Genomic DNA, 21,195 nt, shown 5'->3' on the forward strand with positions numbered 1-21,195 from the left:
CGGTTATCTTTGCAAAGAATGTCTCTTTAATGAACAGTCTTAAAATACACTCATTATTTATTTAAAACAAGTAAGATTTACTTAAAATAGACTTCTGTGTATACACAGAAAAATGTGTACTGGAATTAATTAAGTATCACTTATTTTAAATAAATCATAAGTTTATGTATCCGCAAATCTATAGTAAGTTTATCACAAGTAACAAATTTATTCAAAATATATTTTGAATCCTAGTAATTTAATTAAGAATATTAAATTACAATAAAAAATTTAATTTACTTATTATTTTGACTTTTCTTCAATTTAATTTTATGATATTCTTAAAAAATAAGTATAAATTCTTTGTTTCAAGTGATGAGTTTTTCTAAAATTTGTGATAAGTATATTTTAAAACTATTATGAAGAAAATATTCTTTATTCAAAATAATCTTTTATTACTTATTATAAGAAAAAGAGTAAATTGAGTAATCGCTTTTCTTAGCAGCGAAATAATTATTTGTCTGTGTGTAAACAAATGACTTCAAGTAAATATAAAAATTAGTATTAGTGCTTGATAGTTGTTAATGACTTAAAAACATATTGCTTTTTTTTTCATATTTTCAGCTATAATTATTAGCTGACAACAGATTACAGATAATTTGTTGCGTTCTGCGAATTCTCAACGAATGTTTCTTCGCGGCGTAATGTGTACGCAAGTATTGCATATTGATAATTTCGATCATTTCCCAACGACGCGACGCTCGAACGTCAACGCCTAGCATCATCCGCGTTACCGAAGTCCCCTTCAGGGGAGGATGGCGAGTCGATCAAACGGCGCCCCGGGCCGATGTTCTCATGCCGGCACGATCGCCATCCACCGTGACGAGATTCGATCTTCGTCACGTAGTCGGACCGGGCAACGCGATAACGTCGTGACGGATGAACTCTGTCGTATCTAACGGCGGCTTCTCGTGGATATGCCGGCCGACCAACCGTGAGCCACTTGACCTATCCAGTAAAGTTACCTTTGAATCCCTCATTCCGTTAGAGGTCGGCCATATTTCCCGTCCCTTTGCGTTTATTTGCCGATTGCTTCGACAGTAGTTCTTATTGCATTTCACGTTCTGTACGTTCTGAGATACCTTTTGAACAGAAATAAGTAAAAATCAATTGTGCATTTTTCTATTTTCTTCCTTGCATAGCATAGAAATTTCAAAATCTTATGTCATCTTATGAAGAAATTGTTAACCGTACGTAGTGTATGTTCTCAGGTAGCACGAGTAGACAGATACAACTGTATGCGAATAATATTTGACAATTCTTCATGCATAGTAAATAAAATGAAAACGTTATCTATTTTTCGCTACATTTGTGTTCTATAAAATTATTTTAATTCTTGCCCGATGAATTCACATCAACAAATATCTGCCAAAAGCATTCTACATCCTAGTAGGATGTATGTAGAAATGTTTTGGCAGATATCTAGAGTAACATTTAATCTTCTATTGTTAATTACGACTTGCTAGCACTGGGAAACTTAGGGAGAGTAATTGTAGCGGATACGGTAGGAGATAGGTTGTAAAAGCTACAATTACTCTCCCTAAGTTTTCCAATGCCAGCAAGTCGTAATCAACAATAGAAGATTAAATGTTACTCTAGATGCCTGCCAAAACATTCTTACATGCATCCTACTAAAACGCATATAGAATGCTTTTGGCAGACATTTGTTGATGAATTCATCGGGCAAGAATTAAAGTAATTTTGTAGAATACAAATGTAGCAAAAAATAAATAGCGTCTTCATTTAATTCACTACACAGAAAAAAAGTAATATAGCCAATAACGTATGTGATTGCCAACTACATAAAATACTCAATACAATAATATTTGCTATTAATGCAAGTACAATGTTGATACTGCAATAGCATATATTATTTTATTGAGTATATCTGTAATTGGCAGCCTGCGATAACATATCTTATTGAATATATTACTTTTTTTTCAGTGTATGCATGAAGAATTGTCAAATATTATTCGCATATAGTTGTCTGTCTACTCGTGCTACCTGGTTATTTATTAATAATAATAGCAGTAATTTAATTCGAGATTAGTTAGTTTATCGGTTTATTTTTGTAAAATTTTGTCTTGAAAATACACGAAAAGTGGACGCTGATTAAAATTGACAGAAAGCCAACGAAATCATCATCTCAATAATATGCTCAATAATATTTCTTACGTGTGTGTGATTTTATATTACATTCCACTTCGAACTACGCGCCCTTACTCTCGATCCGCAAACACACTTTCAATACGATATCTTACGTACTGCTTACTATGCTAGCGAGGCGATTGGCGGTTATTCGGTATCTTAAAAAGCGATATGTCAAACGCGATTTGGAAGAACCGATCATAAATCCATCACTGTCTCCGTGACAGAATTGAAAAACCCATCGAAGATTTAAAAAGATTGAAAGACTTATTGGCCATATCTCGGCGCGGCTAAAAAAAAAAAGAAAAGAATTAGCCGGAACATCGCCGAAATAAATGCGAGACTCACGATATCACTTTCCATGCAGCCAATCAGATACGTTAACTGCGTCACTGATCGTGTCACACTGGCTGTCGAATTCACGTTGATCTGCGATCTGCATAATTGGCATATCATTTCGAGTTCGAACGTCCGTCATTTGCTGAAAATAAAATTTCTTTCAATGTCGTTAAGATCAAAATATTGAGCCTTACCGTGCCTCAGCTAATCTCTTCTCGGGAATCGCGACGACACGGCCCGCTGTTTTCGATCCTCGATGAGTTTTCAGTCGAAAGGAGACAGAGCGATGGATTTCTTGGAAGTCACCTTCGACGCTTGTCCGACGGTTTTTTTTCCCGGAGCACGGCGATGCGCTACGACTTTTTTTTTCGTTTCCACGAACTGCCGATTCTCGAAGTCGCCAATCGGCTACTTGCCTCTCCCATAATTTTCCCCCTTCCACTACTTTCCGACGTTCGCCCGCGGACGGCTCAGTTTCCTCGCGAGGACACGAGCGCGAGGTTGTCTTGTTTACGTTCCGCGATCGCGATTTTTCTGTTAAGAATGAGTGTCGAATCGAGCAGTGATTCGGTTCTATTATTTCGTGCCGGCTTTTTTGATAAATGACTACGAGAAACATTGCACGTGATGTGTATTTGGTATCTCGAATGTATCGCGTATCGGTTCGTAACGATTGTGACTTACCTGAAAGATTCCCGTGCTTCTTGTTTCGTCGAGATGTTAAAAGTGATGCTCTCGAACCTCGCGTTTCACTTGTGGTCGGTCTCCTCTCGAAATTTGCTTCACTCATTCGCACGGAGTGGCCGGGAAATCGTTGCTCCATTCCGCCTTCCCCTCTCGTCTCGGTGCGTTCGTCAGTCCGCTCGAGGTTAGAAAAGTGGCCATGGTCGTGTGTGAAATTCGACGGAGTTTTAGTACCGTGAAGTGCGTCACGTTCAACTCGCGTTTCAACTCAACTCGCGACGCGTTTTAGCTCGCAGCATCCGTCGCTTGGTCTAAGGTGTATTTTCGCGTCCTTCGTTTCGTGTATACGTTGCTCGAGATGCGACGCAGAGCGACAGTCCGAGCGGTCCGAGTCTCACTTCCGTTGTTCCGTTCCGTCGTTCCGTTCCTAGTTTCACTAGTCTCGAAGAGGTGCACTCGCATCGAAGTGGTCAGCGATCGAGTCTTTCCCGCGGTTTCCCCTCCTTCACCCCCTCTTCCCAAATGTTCGATAGATGATCTCTGTCCCGTCGGCTGACGGGACAGAGGTGTCGGGTACGCGAAGTCATATTACGCAGTTTCACAGTCGCGCATCTTTTCACTCGTCAAATTTCGCGAATAACTGTGACGATCTTGACATGTTCGTTAGTCCGCGCGAGGTACGGAAAATAGAGCAACGTTGCGTGTGAAGAGCAGGAAGACACATTCAGTGTTGTGAATTGCGTCGCGTTCGGCACGCGACGCGTTTTAACCCGCGGCGTCCGTCGCTTGGTCGAAGGTGTATTTTCGCGACCTTCGTTTCGCGTCCTTCGTTTCGCGTATACGTTGATTGAGATTTCAGAAGCGACGGTCCGAACGGTCCGAGCGGTCCGAGTCCGAGTCTCAGTTCTGTTCCGTCGTTCCTAGTTTCACTAGTCTCGAAGAGGTGCACTCGCATCGAAGTGGCCAGCGAGCCTTTCCCGTCGGCAGACACGATGTCGGGTACGCGAAGTCGTATAACGCAGTTTCGCAGTCGCGTTCGTTGGTCCGCGCGAGAATAAATAGAGCAACGTTGCGTGTGAAGAGCAGGAAGACACATTCAGTGTTGTGAATTGCGTCGCGTTCGGCACGCGACGCGTTTTAACCCGCGGCGTCCGTCGCTTAGTCGAAGGTGTATTTTCGCGACCTTCGTTTCGTGTCCTTCGTTTCGCGTACGTTGATTGAGATTTCAGAAGCGACGGTCCGAACGGTCCGAGCGGTCCGAGTCTCAGTTCCGTTCCGTCGTTTCTAGTTTCACTAGTCTCGAAGAGATGCACTCGCATCGAAGTGGTCAGCGAGCCTTTCCCGCGATTTCCCCTCCTTCATCCCTCTTCCCAAATGTTCGATGACTCTTGTCCCGTCGGCAGACGAGGTGTCGGGTACGCGAAGTCGTATTACGTAGTTTCGCAGTCGCATATCTTTTCATTCGTCAAATTTCGCGAATAACAGTGACGATCTTGACGCGTTCGTTAGTCCGCGCGAGCTACGGGAAATAAGAGCAACGTCGCGTGTGAAGAGCAGGAAGAGACATTCAGTGTTGTGAATTGCGTCGCGTTCGGCACGCGACGCGTTTTAACCCGCAGCGTCCGTCGCTTGGCTGAAGGTGTATTTTCGCGTCCTTCGTTTCGCGTATACGTTGATTGAGATTTCAGAAGCGACGGTCCGAACGGTCCGAGCGGTCCGAGTTCGAGTCTCAGTTCTGTTCCGTCGTTTCTAGTTTCACTAGTCTCGAAGAGGTGCACTCGCATCGAAGTGGCCAGCGAGCCTTTCTCGTCGGCAGACACGGTGTCGGGTACGCGAAGTCGTATAACGCAGTTTCGCAGTCGCGTTCGTTGGTTCGCGCGAGGATAAATGGAGCAACGTTGCGTGTGAAAAGCGCACGAAGACATTGCCGTGAAGTGCGTCGCGTTCGACTTACGTTGCCCTTCAGTCAGGCAGCGTCCGTCGGTTGACTCGAGCGTTCCGTTCGCTTCGTCGACACGTTAATCGAGATTTCAGAAGTGTTCGAGCCTCGCTCGCGTTTACATCGCGGCCGATCTCTCTTCCCGAAAGAGATTTTCGCCGTCGGGACGTGCGTTTCGTCGTCGGGAGTGTGCGAGGTCGGAGTTCCGCGACTTCGTGTCTTTTTATTCTTCGTTGTACGCGCGCAGTATCGAGGAGTGAATCGCGAATGGAGTAACGGGCGATCGTCCGCCGTGTCTTCTGGCCGATTGAGTTGTGAAATTCGTAACGTCGCGATAACCTGAACAGTCCGGTCGTTTGCACACGGCGATATACGCCGCGCGAGTGTCAGTGATAATGCGAATGTAACGGACAAGGTTGGAGCTTGCGGCAGATGGAAAAGGATACCCGGAAGCAGAGAGCAACGAGGCAATGGCGACGCATCGGCCGGTAAGTCAGTTACTTGTTGCATTGTGCTTTATTTATCATTTATCGCCTGAATTTCAATGACGTTAATTCGATCAAGTGTATTGGTAATAAGGTGTTTATTACTGGAAAAATCGGGAAACTCTCGAATTTTCAAGGAATTTATTTGTTATCATTGAAAATCGGATTTTTAAGAATTTTATTGTGTGGTATTTGGGAAAATTTTTTGGAAACTGCTTTTAAGTTCAAATTCTATTTCTCTACGACAAAATTGTTTCTTTGGTCATTTTTTTCTAATGCAAAAGCTAATGAAGCATCGATTAGCAATAAATAAATATTTATTTACGTACGTTCTTTCGTGACTCGTGAATTTTTATTTAACAAATTAGTGACAACACAATTGTTTTAAAATGACAATGCGGTTAATTATTATTTATTGCGGATATCATTACATGTAACGGTGTCCATATATTCTTTATTACACAGATAGATTTCTTTAGATTTAATAAACAGTTTTGATCGACTATTGCAAAGCATATATTTCTTTGGTTTTAATAAATTTTATACAGATTTCTTTAGATTTAATAAAATTTATTAGAAACAAAGAAATATACACAGAAAAAAATGTAATATAGCCAATAACATATGTGATTGCGGGCTGCCAACTACATAAAATATTCAATACAATAATATTTGCTATTAAAGTACAATATTGATACTGCAATAGCATATATTGTTGTATTGAGTATATCTGTAGTTGGCAGCCCGCAATAACATATCTTATTGAATATATTACATTTTTTTTCAGTGTATGCTTTGGAATAGTCGAACAAAACGGTTTATTAAATTTAAAGAAACTTTTCTCTCTGTGCAATTTTGTTTTTTTATTTTATAACGATATTACAAGAAATAGTTTTCTAATTAGTGTTCCACTCTCTAAAGTCACACTATGATCGAATTTTTACGAAAATAATCGATTATCTTTTTATTTTTAAAAATTAAAATTATTGGGATTAAAACCTCGAATTAGATTTAAACCAAGGATTTATTCTCACAATACTGATACCAATTGAATCAGTTTCAAATTATCAGGAAACTACAAGAAAATTTCGTTATGCGCATTTTTGTGACTTCTACTAAAAAATTCATTTGGAAACTTGTAGAACGTTCTAAAATGTTTAGGTTTAGGTTTGTCCTTTATTTTCCTTAAAAAATATAGTCGCCGTAATTGTAATTCATGAGTACTTTCTCTCGCTTCTTGAGAGAATTATTCATTAAATAGCGCAAAATAATTTAGCGTGTAACTAACCGTATGCACTTCCGCGCCGAACAACGAACCCGGAATCGTGCCGGGTGCTGAATTTACTGGGTGCAGAAACAAACACACACACACACACACATACACACACACACACGTGCACACAGCGCGCGAGACAATTCAGTAACTTCTGAGTCGGGGGCGAAAAAAACTTCTGATTAAGTCGCACATGAGGACAAGAGGGCGTGAAGGAGACCCGGGAGGATGACGCGAAGAAAAGGGAAGGGTAGAAACTAGCGGGATCGTCGAGCGTTACTGCACCGGAGGGTTGAGGAGGGGTGAGAGTCACGGGAGGGAGAGAGTTTCTCGTTTGTTTCGCGCCGGAACAAAGGGATCTCGGATGACAAATGCCAAGCGTGCACGCGGTCAACCGGATCCGCGAGCAAAGAGTCGTCGTGGCGACTGGGTGGGGATAAAAGAGGATGTTGGGAAGGCTGGGTGTCCACCCTCTCTCGCTCTCTCTCTCTCTCTCTCTCTCTCTCTCTCTTTCTCTTTCATGGTAGTACACAAAGAACTGCCCGTGAAAAATAATACCGCGCCCTACGCGACCGCGCTGACCGTCCCGATTCCGCGAATTACAGCTTTTTGCGTGGTCTCGCAAAAGCGCGAAGCGGAGCGGCTACGAGAGCTTTCTCCCGTGTGTATACATAGCGGGCACGTATCTAACGGTTAATGAAGTTGGCCCCCAAGCACGCCCCGCATTCAGTGGCCCCCGCCGTGCGGCTCGACGCTGCCGCTGATAAGTCTCGGTTAAAGTTGATTGCTTCTAGCGGCGGGTCGCACAGCGCGCCGGGCAGATTTTAGAACAACCGTGTCTGCGATGCCTGCTCTGTAATCTGCGCCTGACGGCTCGTGCAAGAAATGATGGCTCGAACCGCGGGAAGACAGACGAGCTTTTGCCGAGCGGGCAAACGACCGGTTTACCGCGACTCCCATCTTGTGTTTCGGCTAAATCAGTTCTTAGGGTACCTTTTCATGCTCATTTTTAGCGTCAAGAGCCGTCACGTGACTAAAAATGACGAATTGGTAGAATTTAATTTTTGGTCGTGTTTTTTTGACGTTGAAAATGAGCATCAAGCGTCAGTATGAAAAAGTAGGACCCTTTAGGCTTCAGGAGTGTCTGAGACGTAACATTGAAATAATATTAGATATATCGTGAAAGCGATTGACATTGGAAGAAAGGAAAAGAAAGTTGAATGCACGAGCGAGTTAATTTCAAAAAAAAAATTCTGCATAGAAACATTGCGGTGAAGAGTTGAATAGCGGCTGACTTGAGTTACAGCCGGGCATTCGCCATTGACCAGTTAGAACAGCCGCGGTGCTCCTGATATGTCTCCGTCGTCGGGGTTGATTACCTTCGGTATAGAGTCACCACACGAGTTTCCACACACTACGAGCTTGATTCCAAAAGAGCTCAGCCCCGTTCGTTCTACTCTCGGCGACGCGACAAAGGAGAACGAACCGCGACGAAGATTTGAGTGCGGCGGGGAAGATTCAGGTTGGCAAACGATTTAATCGGATTGATGTATCCTCGCGGGGAATTGGAAAAGCGGACCGTAATTCAAAAAGAAGCCTCCTTGTACACCCTTGCGCGCGGCAGTTATCCAGTTTTATGCATTTCCTCGGCGTAATAACTGTCGGAAGCGGGAATGAAAATCCAATTGCAGAGTGATGAACGCGCGCATAGATCATTATACATTTATCGACGTGGCATAAGCGAGCTTTACATTTTGCAAATAGGAAAAGCTTTACGTAAAGGACGTAATGTCTTATTTAAATCTTTCTATTTGGCTCCCACGAGAAGGTTACATGCGCTATTCCGATATTTTAATTAAAATCAATACGTAAGTCCATCGTAAAGTCCGGCGTAATAAATTTAAATTATAGACAACGTTTATACGATTGCGTTCACGTAGCTATCCTCTTAACTTCTCGGAACTGGAAGAAACGACTTGCATCGATTGCACGCGGTATTTACATTCCCTCTCGCAGTATTGCTCCCCGATACTTATATCACCTTGAAATTGCGGTCTGGTGCCGGGCCCCTGTTTCAAGAGTGCATGCTCGGAACTACCGCGATTTGGAACACGCGGCAACGGACGGTAACGACAATATTTTGGTACGATCCAATCTTCCCGAGCACGCTGCAGCGATCAGGTGGATGGAAAATATCATGGTTGTACGGAGCGAGACGGTCTACTTCCGCTTTGGCTCGTTGTACGTGTTCGCGTCGGATGGAGGAATAGTAGCTCTTGGAGAAAAAGACAAAAGCGATGCAGTAGAGAGGAAAATTAGTCATTGAAGAAAGCGAATCGAATGCACGATTGTGACATGATCGGGATCCGATTTGATTGTGAAATGTGCTTGAATTGCGTAAATATCTCATGGTAGTAGCACTTTTTGGGTCTTTAAAAATAAAAAGAGTTCTGCACTTATTTTTAAAAATGTGCTAACCTCGCAAAAATCTAAAAATAAAAAATAACATTCTATAAATCTAAATCTTTACATTCTCTGAAAAAGGATGTAATGAAATATTAAGAAGGGGAGAAATAAAAAGAGTGAAAGAGAAAGAGAGAGAGAGAGAGAAATATGTAATAAAATATTATATAATATTATAGAAAAACACATTACACTAATGAAATAGAAATTCGTTTACCTATCTAGTTATACAAATTTGTGCATTCTATAATAATCATTCTGACATAAAACGACAATTTCGTACTATGTTCGAATTTTCCCTTTCCCTCAGAAACTTTGCTTTTTATCAAAACCAAACAATAACTGGTACAAATTATTCCTGTATGTCGAAATAATTAATATCGACTTTGCGGATAGCTTGAACAAAATGTTAGTTAGCCGGAGGCGAGCGGAGATTCGCTTGTTGCCGCCTCTCTACGTGGCAGACAGTTTTCCGGAAAGTACATACGCGACCCGCAAATTGTTTCCAGATTGTTCTGTTGCAAACAAACTGTGGTCACACACGAGACAAACAGTAAGCCATTAAAACCATTGGTGAATACGAATCGTGTCTCGCGGTACGTAGTATAATACAATCTAATGCAACGTGCCGCAATCACACTCTATACTCTGACACTTTTTCTTCCTTTGACATTTTCTGCAATAAATTACTCCAGCGCAAAATGTAGGACAAGCGAACATTTAGAATGTTTGTCTTTAAATCGCAATCTGATGCAGATGATCGTAAAACTACATACAAAATAATTTAAATCAAATGCAAGATTTTAATTGCGAGAAATTTACATTTAATTTATATAATTTTTTATACCTTTCTTTTGTATACTTTCGTCACATATTAATACACGTATAATGTATATAATACTATTCATATATATTTCAACATTTTTGTCATAAACATTTTGTTGTTTCAGTATTTTCATTTAGGAAAAATCGATTTTAAATTAGTGTGAAAGAATGTATATTTAGTTACATATTAATGGAGAAATAGAAAAAAATTTTGATATCTTGCACACATTCTTTAATTGCAAAAAGAACATAATTTACAAACGATTACAATAGCCTCTAAATTTTACTCTCAATGTACTTTCGGTTTGTATGAAATTCTGAAAATAAAAAGTTAAAAGTTATCATCTATTCGATAAAAACTTTTCAAATTTTAACAATTTCGAGTATCATGATACGAGCGCGTGACAGTTTGAAGTGGAGGGCCGAGAATTAATACCATTGCTGACGTTCACCCAATTCACTACAGTGTCAATTTCTGTTATAAGTAATTTCACAAAAATTTGTCACTACGTCAAAAGTGATTTTTATAAATAAAATCTTATCGCTTTTCATAGTTCATTAATAGAACATTTATAATTGCTACATAATGTAGCCTACATAGATTTTTTATTTAAACACTGTTATCTATGTACCTGTGCAATTACAAATTAAGTAAAAGTGTCAATTTTAAGAAATTAAATTTTAAATAATATTAAAAATAAATTAAAAATTCCCGTCTTGTAGAAACTTAATATCAATGGATAATGTTACGGTATGAAGTTAATAAATGTTGCAAGACGTATAATATAAGTATAAGTTTATTCAATTCAATTTTGCCAACCTGTTTTATATATCGAAAGGTTTCATTTCTAGCTTTTAATTAAGAAGAAAATTGAGGTGGATGAACATCAATGTTTCATCAGCGTTATCTAAGGCAGGTTCAGATAGTTTTATGGCTGCTACTTCATAAACAGCTTCAAGTGTATCTTCATGGAATAAAAAGAATAATATATCTTCTCTTCATAAACACAAATATACTCCCGAGAATTACGTTTGTATGTAAATTTTCAGTTTCTGAGAATAGTAAGGATTTGCATAAAACCATAAATTTTATAAGGTAAACGTAGTTTTTGCTTAGAATTTTGTTAATTCTTAATTTATATTTAAATAAAAAGAACGGTAAAAGAAGTGCAATCAAAGATTGAGAATCAATAAATATTACTTTGTAGACATTTGATATTAAATTAAAAACAATATAAAAGATTATAATAAAAATAGAATATAATTGCAAAGATAAAGAAATAAATGTATTTTTTATAATATAAAATCTTATTTAATTATAATTTAACATATATATATAAAGTAAAAAAAAAAACAATTTTCTTTTTTTACTTTTAATATTAAACACGGCACAATACTTGAGCAGAAGGTCGTGCTAAATATTTATATATTGTCGCAGTTCTAGTGACAATTCTCAGTAGTTCCTGCAGAGTTTTGTGCTCTGCAATCATTTTCAAACAGAGTTTCGACGATTAAATATTTTTTAAATAATTTTTTCATGTTTATTGCGTTATAAATGTACATTTTACACTTTTCTATGAAGTGATAAACGTTATACTTTACAATTATTATATGTTTAAGAGATGTATGAAAACATTGAATGTATCAAGTGAAAGTTATATGTGCAATATACAATATATTTAATTTTCTCTATATAGCGACAATGTGGAATTAACGCAACAATTTCCATTTGACAAATTTTCATTAAATGATTAAACGATTATACGTTTATATGAATTTATATTTCGTATATTGTGTGATATATTATAAATCTCTTACAAAATGTAAATTACACCGTTTTAATATTTTATGCATATCTCAAATGTTTTGCAACATTGTTTGCAAACATTTGTTGAATTAAATATATTGTAGAATGTTGCGCCATGACAAAGCTTATTCAACAATTACGTTTATAAACTATAATTTGTATCAATTAAATTTTGAACGTATTGGCAGGTACAACGATTCGTTAAAAAAGAGTTTTGCATTAACTTTTTATTAACTATCATGATTTCCTTTGAATTATTTAGAAACAAATTTAGTGACCTTTGAGAGGCCAATTAAATGCAATCACCTTGTCGACGACATATCAGAAAGTACTTAAAATGTTTCTAATTTAAGCGCATTATATCCGTATATCATTTTATAATACTTCACCGTTGCGATCTCTCAAGCGTTTGTGAAAGCAACGCGAATAAACGGATTGAAAACAGGCTGTGCGGAGCCTTTTTACCGCGTCGACGAAAGTGTGGGTGTAAACAATTTCCGCGCTTTCGCTCGCAACACATGGTATGAGTATGAAGAGTGCATTATGCGGGTTATGAACGCGACGAACCGCATCCCAGGCGATAAATTTTTTTCCCATCCAAACCTTCGCTCATCTTATCTCTCCCCCTGCCACCCATTTTCAAGATTGAACGAATCTTACGCACGCTCACGCACAGTGTGCCGCGGATGCTGCACATAATATAACGTATGTACGTACGTACGTGTGCACGGAGTTCGCCGGTTTTCTCTCTTTCCGCTCGTAGCTCCCGGCACCCAACGCGCGGCATCCTTTGAAAATATAAAGAACAGCAATATCCTCCGTTATACGCGATGCGCCCTCGGAAAATAAGGGCGAAGCGAGGAGCGAGCGTCGCGCGTTCGGCATAAACATCTCCCCCTGTTGAGCAATGTGCATTGGATGCTCGTCGTTTTTGCATTATATTCCGATATGGAGCTACGCTTATGGTATTTAAATTGATTGCTCGACAAGAAACGGAGACTCAGCTACGTTATGAGCTTGCTGTGTGCACCACGCCCGATGGCGATTGTAGCCGTGCTATATATCCGATGCCGGGACAAGTCTATTTTATGTATCGGAGAAACTCGCACCTCATGTTCGTTACGTTATTAAAAGCGCTACGGTTTCCTTGTAAATCTTTCGCGACACGGTTAAGCGCGCGTTTTGCGAAATATAGCAGCGATATAAACTTGATAGTTATGAGATCCGGATGCCAACAACGCGTGAATCACTTCTATCATTCGATTTGTTTAAAATCTGGCCATCTATTTTATATGCAAATTGCTTTATTAAATATTGAAATACTGAAACGAATGTTAACGAAAATGGTAAGAGTAAACTTAAATATCAATTTTGAAACTTGCTTTAACATTGATTTTGATTGATTGATTGAAGTTTATTTAGCTTTCTCAGCTATTATGTTTTACATAGATTTACATACATGCTTCTTTAACATCCGTTTAAATACATCAATTCTTTCACAACTTTTAATTTCTGCTGGCAAGGTATTGTATAATTTTACGCCCTCGTAGCACACGCTTTTTTGCGCACTTTTAGTTCTAACGAATTTTATTGCGATAGTCCTTTCCTGTCTTGTTTTTCTTCCATTTTCATTACTTCTAGTCTATCTCTTAAGTAATTTGGCGCCAAGTTATGTAAAATCTTAAATCTCATCTTATGAGAGAGAGAAAGAGAGAGAGAGAGAGAGAGAGAGAGAGAGAGAGAGAGAGAGAGAGAGAGAGAGAGAGAGAGAAAATGATATTTTTATAAATGTGGTATATTTACCCGAAAAGGTACGTTAAAAATGGCGTTAATAACTTTTGGCTGAACAGTGCAATTCTCCAATTTTTCTTCTATTTTTCAACTTTAGTTTTAGGATGTAGTAAATTCTACAGCAGGGTTTCTTAAAGTGTGGGTTACGAGCCAATTTTTGGTGGATCGTGAAAAAGTTTTCGGCGATAAAGTCAAAACCAATTTTCCAAATAAATTACAATTATCAAACTTCTGGTGCACGAAAATAATTTGCATTGATACTGACTTTATAGCTGTTACAAATAGAAATAAGAAATATTCTTCACATTTTTCACATTTTCATATTTTATTATATAATAAAGAAATAGAGAGATTTACAAAATTGAATTGTATTAAAAATTAAAAAGGAATAGTAATGTTGTTATGGGCATTTCTTAAAATTTTGCACAGACCTTAATTACAAAAGTTAATAGGTTGTCAAAATGTCAAAAGAGATCTGCAGATGTTGAGCATTTAAACATTTAAAGTATCAAAATAGGCATAAAAGTATAGAATTTCGAAAGTATAGAATTTTGTACTCGGAATATTTAATAATTCAATATTTGAAGCAATATCGATTAAACCATAACGTATATACGTTCGACAATGATATTATATTCACGAAATAAATTACATTGATTATGTTAAAAGATAACGCATAGCAGAATTAAAATCAAACGAAAAAGTTTCATTTATTCACAGTTTATCGGGATACTATGTTATTCAAAATATGATCTTCGTGGGCTCGTTAAGCCTCTTCAAACCAATGGAATCTTGGGGTAAAATTTACCTCGTAGGAGGGTGTAACGCTTCCGGAATTCCACCGCGTCCCGGCGACGTTCCTCGCACGTGTCGCCCCGCATGCGAGAGAATACGTCTGCGGAATATTGAGCGTTTTACGCGATAATACTCCTCTCTCAACCTCTTCTTTCACCCCTATTTTTTCTGCGTCGTCTACTATCACCAGTCTTTTCAGCATCTCGTGCAGTTTGATGAAGGAGCAGGAGGAGGAGGTGGAGGTGGACGAGAAGGAAAAGGAAGAGGCGAAGGGGGAGGGGGAGGAGAAGTAAGGCGAATTTACTGACGTTAAATCGTCGCGGTGGTGTGGCCGCGCGAATAAAACTAGGGCGAGTTCCTACTGCGGAGCGTCGCCGTCGATATCGCTGGAACGACCACTTTCCTTGCGGGCTAACGAGCGATTTCGTCGTCCTCGATCTCAGACTCGTTCCTATACGACGAACTTTTATGTGCGCGATTGATCGACTGTAAATGCGGAAAAGCCAGGCGTGCTTTATGCGTCTCGCGAGCGGCGCTGACTCGTAGTAGCGAGCGTCTCTCGCGCATTACGTGACTCGCCCGCTGCCGCGAAGGAACGCGAAATGGAATTTCGAGGCGAATCACTCAGGAAGCGCGCTTACCCTTCCGTGATGCGTTAAATTTTCCAATGTGATATCACTGTGCGGTTAGTAATTCAACGTACTAATATGTAACTTTGCCGCAATCACAAAGGAACGTGGTTAAATTAAACTCGCGAGCCGGCAGTGCTGACCTTTTATGGATTGTACGTATTTTCAACATTAATGGCTGTCAAATTGTGCTTCGTGTAATGCGCGACATGTAATAAAGATCGCGAGAGAATTGAGTCAATGTAATTTTCTGCGCGGCAATTTTGTCCATTGAGATAAAGAACACTCGTTTCAAATAACTTCATGAACGTTGTGTTTTTTTGTGTTATATTTTTGGAAGATTTGGATATCATAAATTTGCTGCAATCAAGATAATACTGATTTCTTTTTTAATATTGTGTATTATATATTAATAAGGAGGTTTAGCTTTAAAGTCATTAGTTGTGTTTCTCGACTGCCTATGTTTACATCTGTTGTCACTGCAGTCCAGTCCATTTAACAATTACATGAATATTAGACGGGCATCCGGATTTGATTTACCCACGTAATGCTCTGAATAGTATCCGGATACCTAAATAGTTCGATATTGCTAGCTATATTACACCAGCCAAGGAAATGTTATTTCAATGCTTATTCTAACTTTCTATTGTAATAATTAAATGATAAATTATGCTTTCTATGGAAAAAATCAATCTCATAATATGATATAATTTTTAGTAAATTTTACGATGAAAGGAAAAGGACAAAATATTTAGCTTAATTGCACGAGTGTCATGTATTCTGTTTGGTACTTTCTTTCGAGGAACCGATCAAAGTCTGGACCGCCATTAATCTCGAACTGCTTACAAGAATATTAAATGGCGGGTTTTAACTTCAAAGCAAAGCTGAAACGTATTCGATTTTTTAAATATAAATGAATCTCTAATTACGCACTCTTAGGAGATAAAATCTGCATTATGAATTCTCTGCAGAATTCCATTTTGAGTTTGACACAATTATATTCTGAAGGATTATAATACAATTTCTCTTTCTCTTCTTTATATTACATCCTCGTTTAGAAAAACAGGAAAAAAAAGATAAGAAACCTTTATTCTTCCAATAAGTACCACCCCCTTCTCTTGGCACGATCAAATCGCGATCGATGAAGCAAAACGTATCGTAACGCGCGAGCTTACTTCGAATGGTTACGCCATTCTGGGAATCTCGATATTCAACGCTAGGTAGATTACCCTACTTCGCCCTAATTCGTTTCCGGGGAAAACGTTTAACCCGAAATGCGTCCGTTTTTATCGCGCCCGGCTTTACCGCCGGCTTGTCCTGGGTGCTGTGCTAACTCGCGAAGTCTTCCAGATACGAGTGATAAAAATTGGGGCCGAGTTGAAATACACGCCACGCGCTTTTTTTACGACATTGTTACATCGAACGCGACAATATTATTTTTAGCAATATCCCCGACCTGTGCAACGGACGCTGGAGGGAATACCTCAGTGAAACGGAGATCCAGTTCACCTTTGTGAAATCCGGGAACCCGCAGCAATTACCAGGCACTATTATTGCTGCCGCGTTGGCCTTTGCAAGACCGCGCCGTGATAAAACGTGCAAAAGTCTACGTGGGCGCTAACATCGCGGATGTACGGTTTACGTAATTACATGCACATCCAGAGAAACAGATTAAAATTTTCCCTGAAAAAGTCACAGGGATTTAAATTGGAAATGCAAAACTCGTGTTGTGATATAACAGTTAGAAATAAAAAAAAATCTATTCTTCGATTTCATTCGAATTTAATATACAGGTTTTTTTATATGCAGGGCAAAGAAGAATAGATACAAGAAAAAAATTTATTTTTGTGGTTAGCAAGCACATAAAGTGGCAAGATTATAAATCAATCTGAAGCGCAGAATATATTCCATACCGAGATACATTTTAACAAAACATTTTCGTTTCCGATATTACTATGGCATTTTCTAAATTTTATTTAGAAAAGTTCTATAATATTTTCAGCCCACAAAAGTTATTTGCTGTAGATTATATCTTGTTATATTTGTTTTTACATTAGATTTTTATAGAAAACAATTCAATTTTCATTTTTATTGCGAATTTTTATGAAAAATAGCTTACAAAAATTTTCCGAATAGAATTTCGGTGCATCTGTTTCCCGCGACTGTACTCACGTAACCGCATTTTAAGCGTCGCTGCCGTAAAGTACCGGTCGATGCGATCGAGTGGCGGACAATTAATCTGGCGTGTCCTTAATAGAGAACTCCTATCGCGAAAGACTTGGCGCGCGGAAACTTTGTTCGCGCCGCGATATCGACGCCGAACGATTACGACTTTCTTGGCTTCATCCCGCCGAGCACCCTCTACGTCACTCAATCCACGTAATTGGCTGCAGTTGAAATGCCGGATGAGTAATTCACGTTTGAGTGTAATAAAGAGCAAACTTCCTCGCTCCCGATAATGTCGCTAATGCACGCAGCGCGAAAGCATACGCGAATGAGTACGGGAATCGCTCGTGTTTCGATCGGCTATCGGGGGTGTTCCTACCGCGATAGCGGAAAGATCGTGATGAAACGAACGGGTTCGCAGAACGAGTTTTGTATTTACATATTACGCGAAGGCAAATCGCGGCTACGACGAAACTTCGTTATCGTATGCAAAATCACGTCCACGGGTGACGTTGTTGGTTCGGATTAATGTAAACCGACACGTAGTATAACGCGAGATATCGAAAGCTCTACGAAAATATAATGGTTGCATCCGGGAGAAAAGATTTGCAAGACATTCTAATTCGCGTCGTTTGGAAAAAATATTTAAATTTCTTCTGGAAGACTTCCGTGATTATCTTTCATTTAATAATGTCGTTAAAACCCAGGATATTTAATTCTATTTCAATGTTCACATAAATTATTAAAACTGCATGGAGAAAATTTTATAGCAAAAATTATTATGGTAAGCGTGGATTAAGAAAGAAATAAAAATTTTTACCATGTTTTATATTAAATTGCCATAGTATTTACACAACTTACGGTATAAATCTTTGAAGTTTTTTCTTATGGTCCGTGGTTATCGTACATAGTAGTTTTTGATGTAAAATTTTCTCCGTGTAATATCAACATAGAAAAGATGAAAAACAAATCGATGTTATAAAATTTAATAATGTTTAATAGACTTATCGAAATTATCGTTAAACTTGATTAAAAACGAACTTTTTATTTATCGTATTATTTTATAATTTGTATATTTTGTACGTATAAACTATATCGTGAATATTCTATACTTTGTAATATCGCGGAATTTATATTACTTTTATGAGTTCTATTCGCTATTAACAAAATCACGTAGAGTAGTATCGGACTTCGATGAGCGTTCGGTCCTTTGGGAATATCGACGGTCAACGAGCGCCATCGATACTCAGATCTCGCCGAAACTTTTCTCGGGCGTACTTAAAACAAATTAACGCCGTTAATTTCGGGCCCGTTGGCGCGGCGAAGCGGAATGGATGCAGCGGACGGAGGGGGGGAGGAAGGGGGAGAAGAAGAGAGAAAACGAGGTGGGCGGTAAAATAAAAGGATCTGAATTTATATTCGCACTGATAGCGACCGAGCTGAGAAACTGCTTGACTAGCAAGATAGCGCCGGCTCAAGCCAATTACATTCACTTGCTCAGTCTTCTTGCCATCCCCCTTTAATCGCGGTTGTCCTTTTTGCTTGAGCCGATCTTGTCTCTCATCTTCCGTTTCTCTCCACATCTTCTACCGTCAGCCCTCGCGAGCTTCGTCTTTTGTTTGCTCGTCACCCGTCAAGGACACGTCGTCGTTCTGTCTTTGCGTGCTTCCGTGGTGCTATCTTGTCGGTGTTATTTCGCATTCTTACTACTCAACATTGAATATACTACTATCACGTTATATGTTTCCATGTGAATAAATAGAATATAGGAAATAGAATTTAAATATCTACATTGAAAAATTTTCTGATTATCTTAAAGATAAAGTTGACGATGTACAGAATACATCGAAAATTGTTCCTTTTTTAAATACAGTTTTATAAATTTTAGTAATAAGTATGTAAGAATTTACTAAACAATTTTAGGAAATTTTAAATAAATTATACCTATTATTATTTATCTATAATAGTTTTTTATTTTATTTATTTTTAGTTCCTAAATTAATATATTTTATTTTGTTATTACAACAATAAGCTGGATCTTATATTGTGAATAAACCAAGATATTTAAAAAATGCATTATGTTTGATACACAACTATATTATTTTTAGTATAGAGATGATAGTGGGAGAAATTATCAAATTAGAGATAATATTTAATCAATTATTACACAATTGTATTACATTTATTACTTAAATTTTTATGCTGCAATTATTTTTTGATTATGTAATAATACATTTAAATATCCAGAGGCAACTAATATAAATTTCCAACGGTGGTAATTACGTTACTGATAGCTTACAGATCTTATATTTCACGGAGGTTGAAGCTCGCATCTTACGTTTGTCAAGACGTTATTCTTACTGCTTTTCCGCGCGCGCGCGTATGTGTCAGGAATTTGGAATTCGACGTTGCTATCGACAGCCGCATCTTCGCAGTTCGTGCATCTCGAGCTCACGGAGTGCATTACGTATCCACGACGAAGCGTCCGCGACAATCGAGCCCAGTGCGCGTCCCGGAAAATATGAGCTTCATCTCGCAAGATGATTCCTTGTTTCCGCTGTTTTATTTTTACGGCGGCTCCGTTTCCCGGTCGATCGCCCCTACTCGAAAACAAATTTATCGCGCTGCTGTCCTCGCCTCGCATTTCCAATGTGCGTCTAAAGCAGCCTGCGGCTCTTTCGCTAGGTGCTCATAATTTTGGCGTAATATGTGGGCCAGAAAAATAGAACGTACTTCAAAAATCTAGAGAATATAAAACTTTAGGAAAATATAAAACCGAGCGAATTTTGAAAGCGGAAAAATCTCAAATCAATGAAATTTATTGAAAAGTTCTCTAATCTTATATTTGTCACGAGATTTTTTCTTAAAAATTATGATTATTAATTTATAAACAGTTAGTATGTGCGTAAACCAATATATATTGAAATCTATAATAATAGTTATCTATAATAATAGTTATTATCGATACGAAAGGAGTGTAGGTAATAAAAGTGATCCCGAAGGTAATTAAAGTATAATCCGTAAACCAGCGCCTTGGTCACAAAATCAAATAAGAAAATGAGTTATTTGTGTCCCTTGTAAATAGTGGGGAAAATAGAGTTGTTTTAAGAAGAATTTAATATAAAATATCCGCTAAAATTATCCGAGTGTAAATACGTTCCGTGGCGGAGCGTTTCAATCTCGCCGCGGCGGTAAACACTTTTTCGAGTGAATCGTATTTATCCGAAGTTTTCTATTATTGCTCAAAGCAGCGGATATCTTATTCGAGATGAGCGTAAGCGGGCGGGACTGTAATATCGGACCGAGTTGTATCGATGAAATTACGAATGCCTATTCTCGCATTATTCTATCTTTCCTATGAGAAATTTGCATTTTCAACAGATTATTATCTATTTGATCTTCCGCTTCGTATCCTTTAGACGTCACGGTTATCAAACTGAATTTATACGCCGGTAAAGTGACGGCGTCAGCTTCTTGAAGTAAATGATTAATTATCGCAATTTCATCAGTTAGGGCAGACGGCGGGGTAATTAGTTGGACACATCCCTCGCAATCGCGATCTCCGAGAGGAGAGACTTCGGGCTTTTCCCATCGCGATCCTTCGAAGTTCGAATCCATCGTCACGGTTAATGACGAGGGTGCGGGCTTAACTGCTCGCCGTTTGGCCGCGGATTGCCGGGTAATCTGTTCGCCGGCACGTTTGCGCGTCTATCGCCGAAATCGCCGCTCTTTTCGGTACCAGCACGGCCGAAGGCTCTGGAATCGCGGTGATTCCGCACTTGCGAACTCGCATCAGCGAGCTTGTTACCGCG

General features: G+C 38.9%; 1 protein-coding gene across 1 annotated transcript; it reads right to left on the bottom strand.

Annotated features, from left to right (window-relative positions):
- Positions 1-583: 583 nt before the first annotated feature.
- Positions 584-5,589, bottom strand: LOC118645266. The gene is made up of 2 exons (XM_036286013.1): positions 2,536-5,589; positions 584-1,121 (listed from the first exon to the last, which is right to left on the bottom strand). The coding sequence occupies exons 1-2, from the start codon at positions 2,641-2,643 to the stop codon at positions 879-881; spliced, it is 351 nt and encodes a 116-aa protein (XP_036141906.1). The 5' UTR covers positions 2,644-5,589; the 3' UTR covers positions 584-878.
- Positions 5,590-21,195: the final 15,606 nt, after the last annotated feature.

The sequence above is a fragment of the Monomorium pharaonis genome, chromosome 4, assembly GCF_013373865.1.
Source record: "Monomorium pharaonis isolate MP-MQ-018 chromosome 4, ASM1337386v2, whole genome shotgun sequence".
Classification (NCBI taxonomy): Eukaryota; Metazoa; Arthropoda; class Insecta; order Hymenoptera; family Formicidae; genus Monomorium; species Monomorium pharaonis.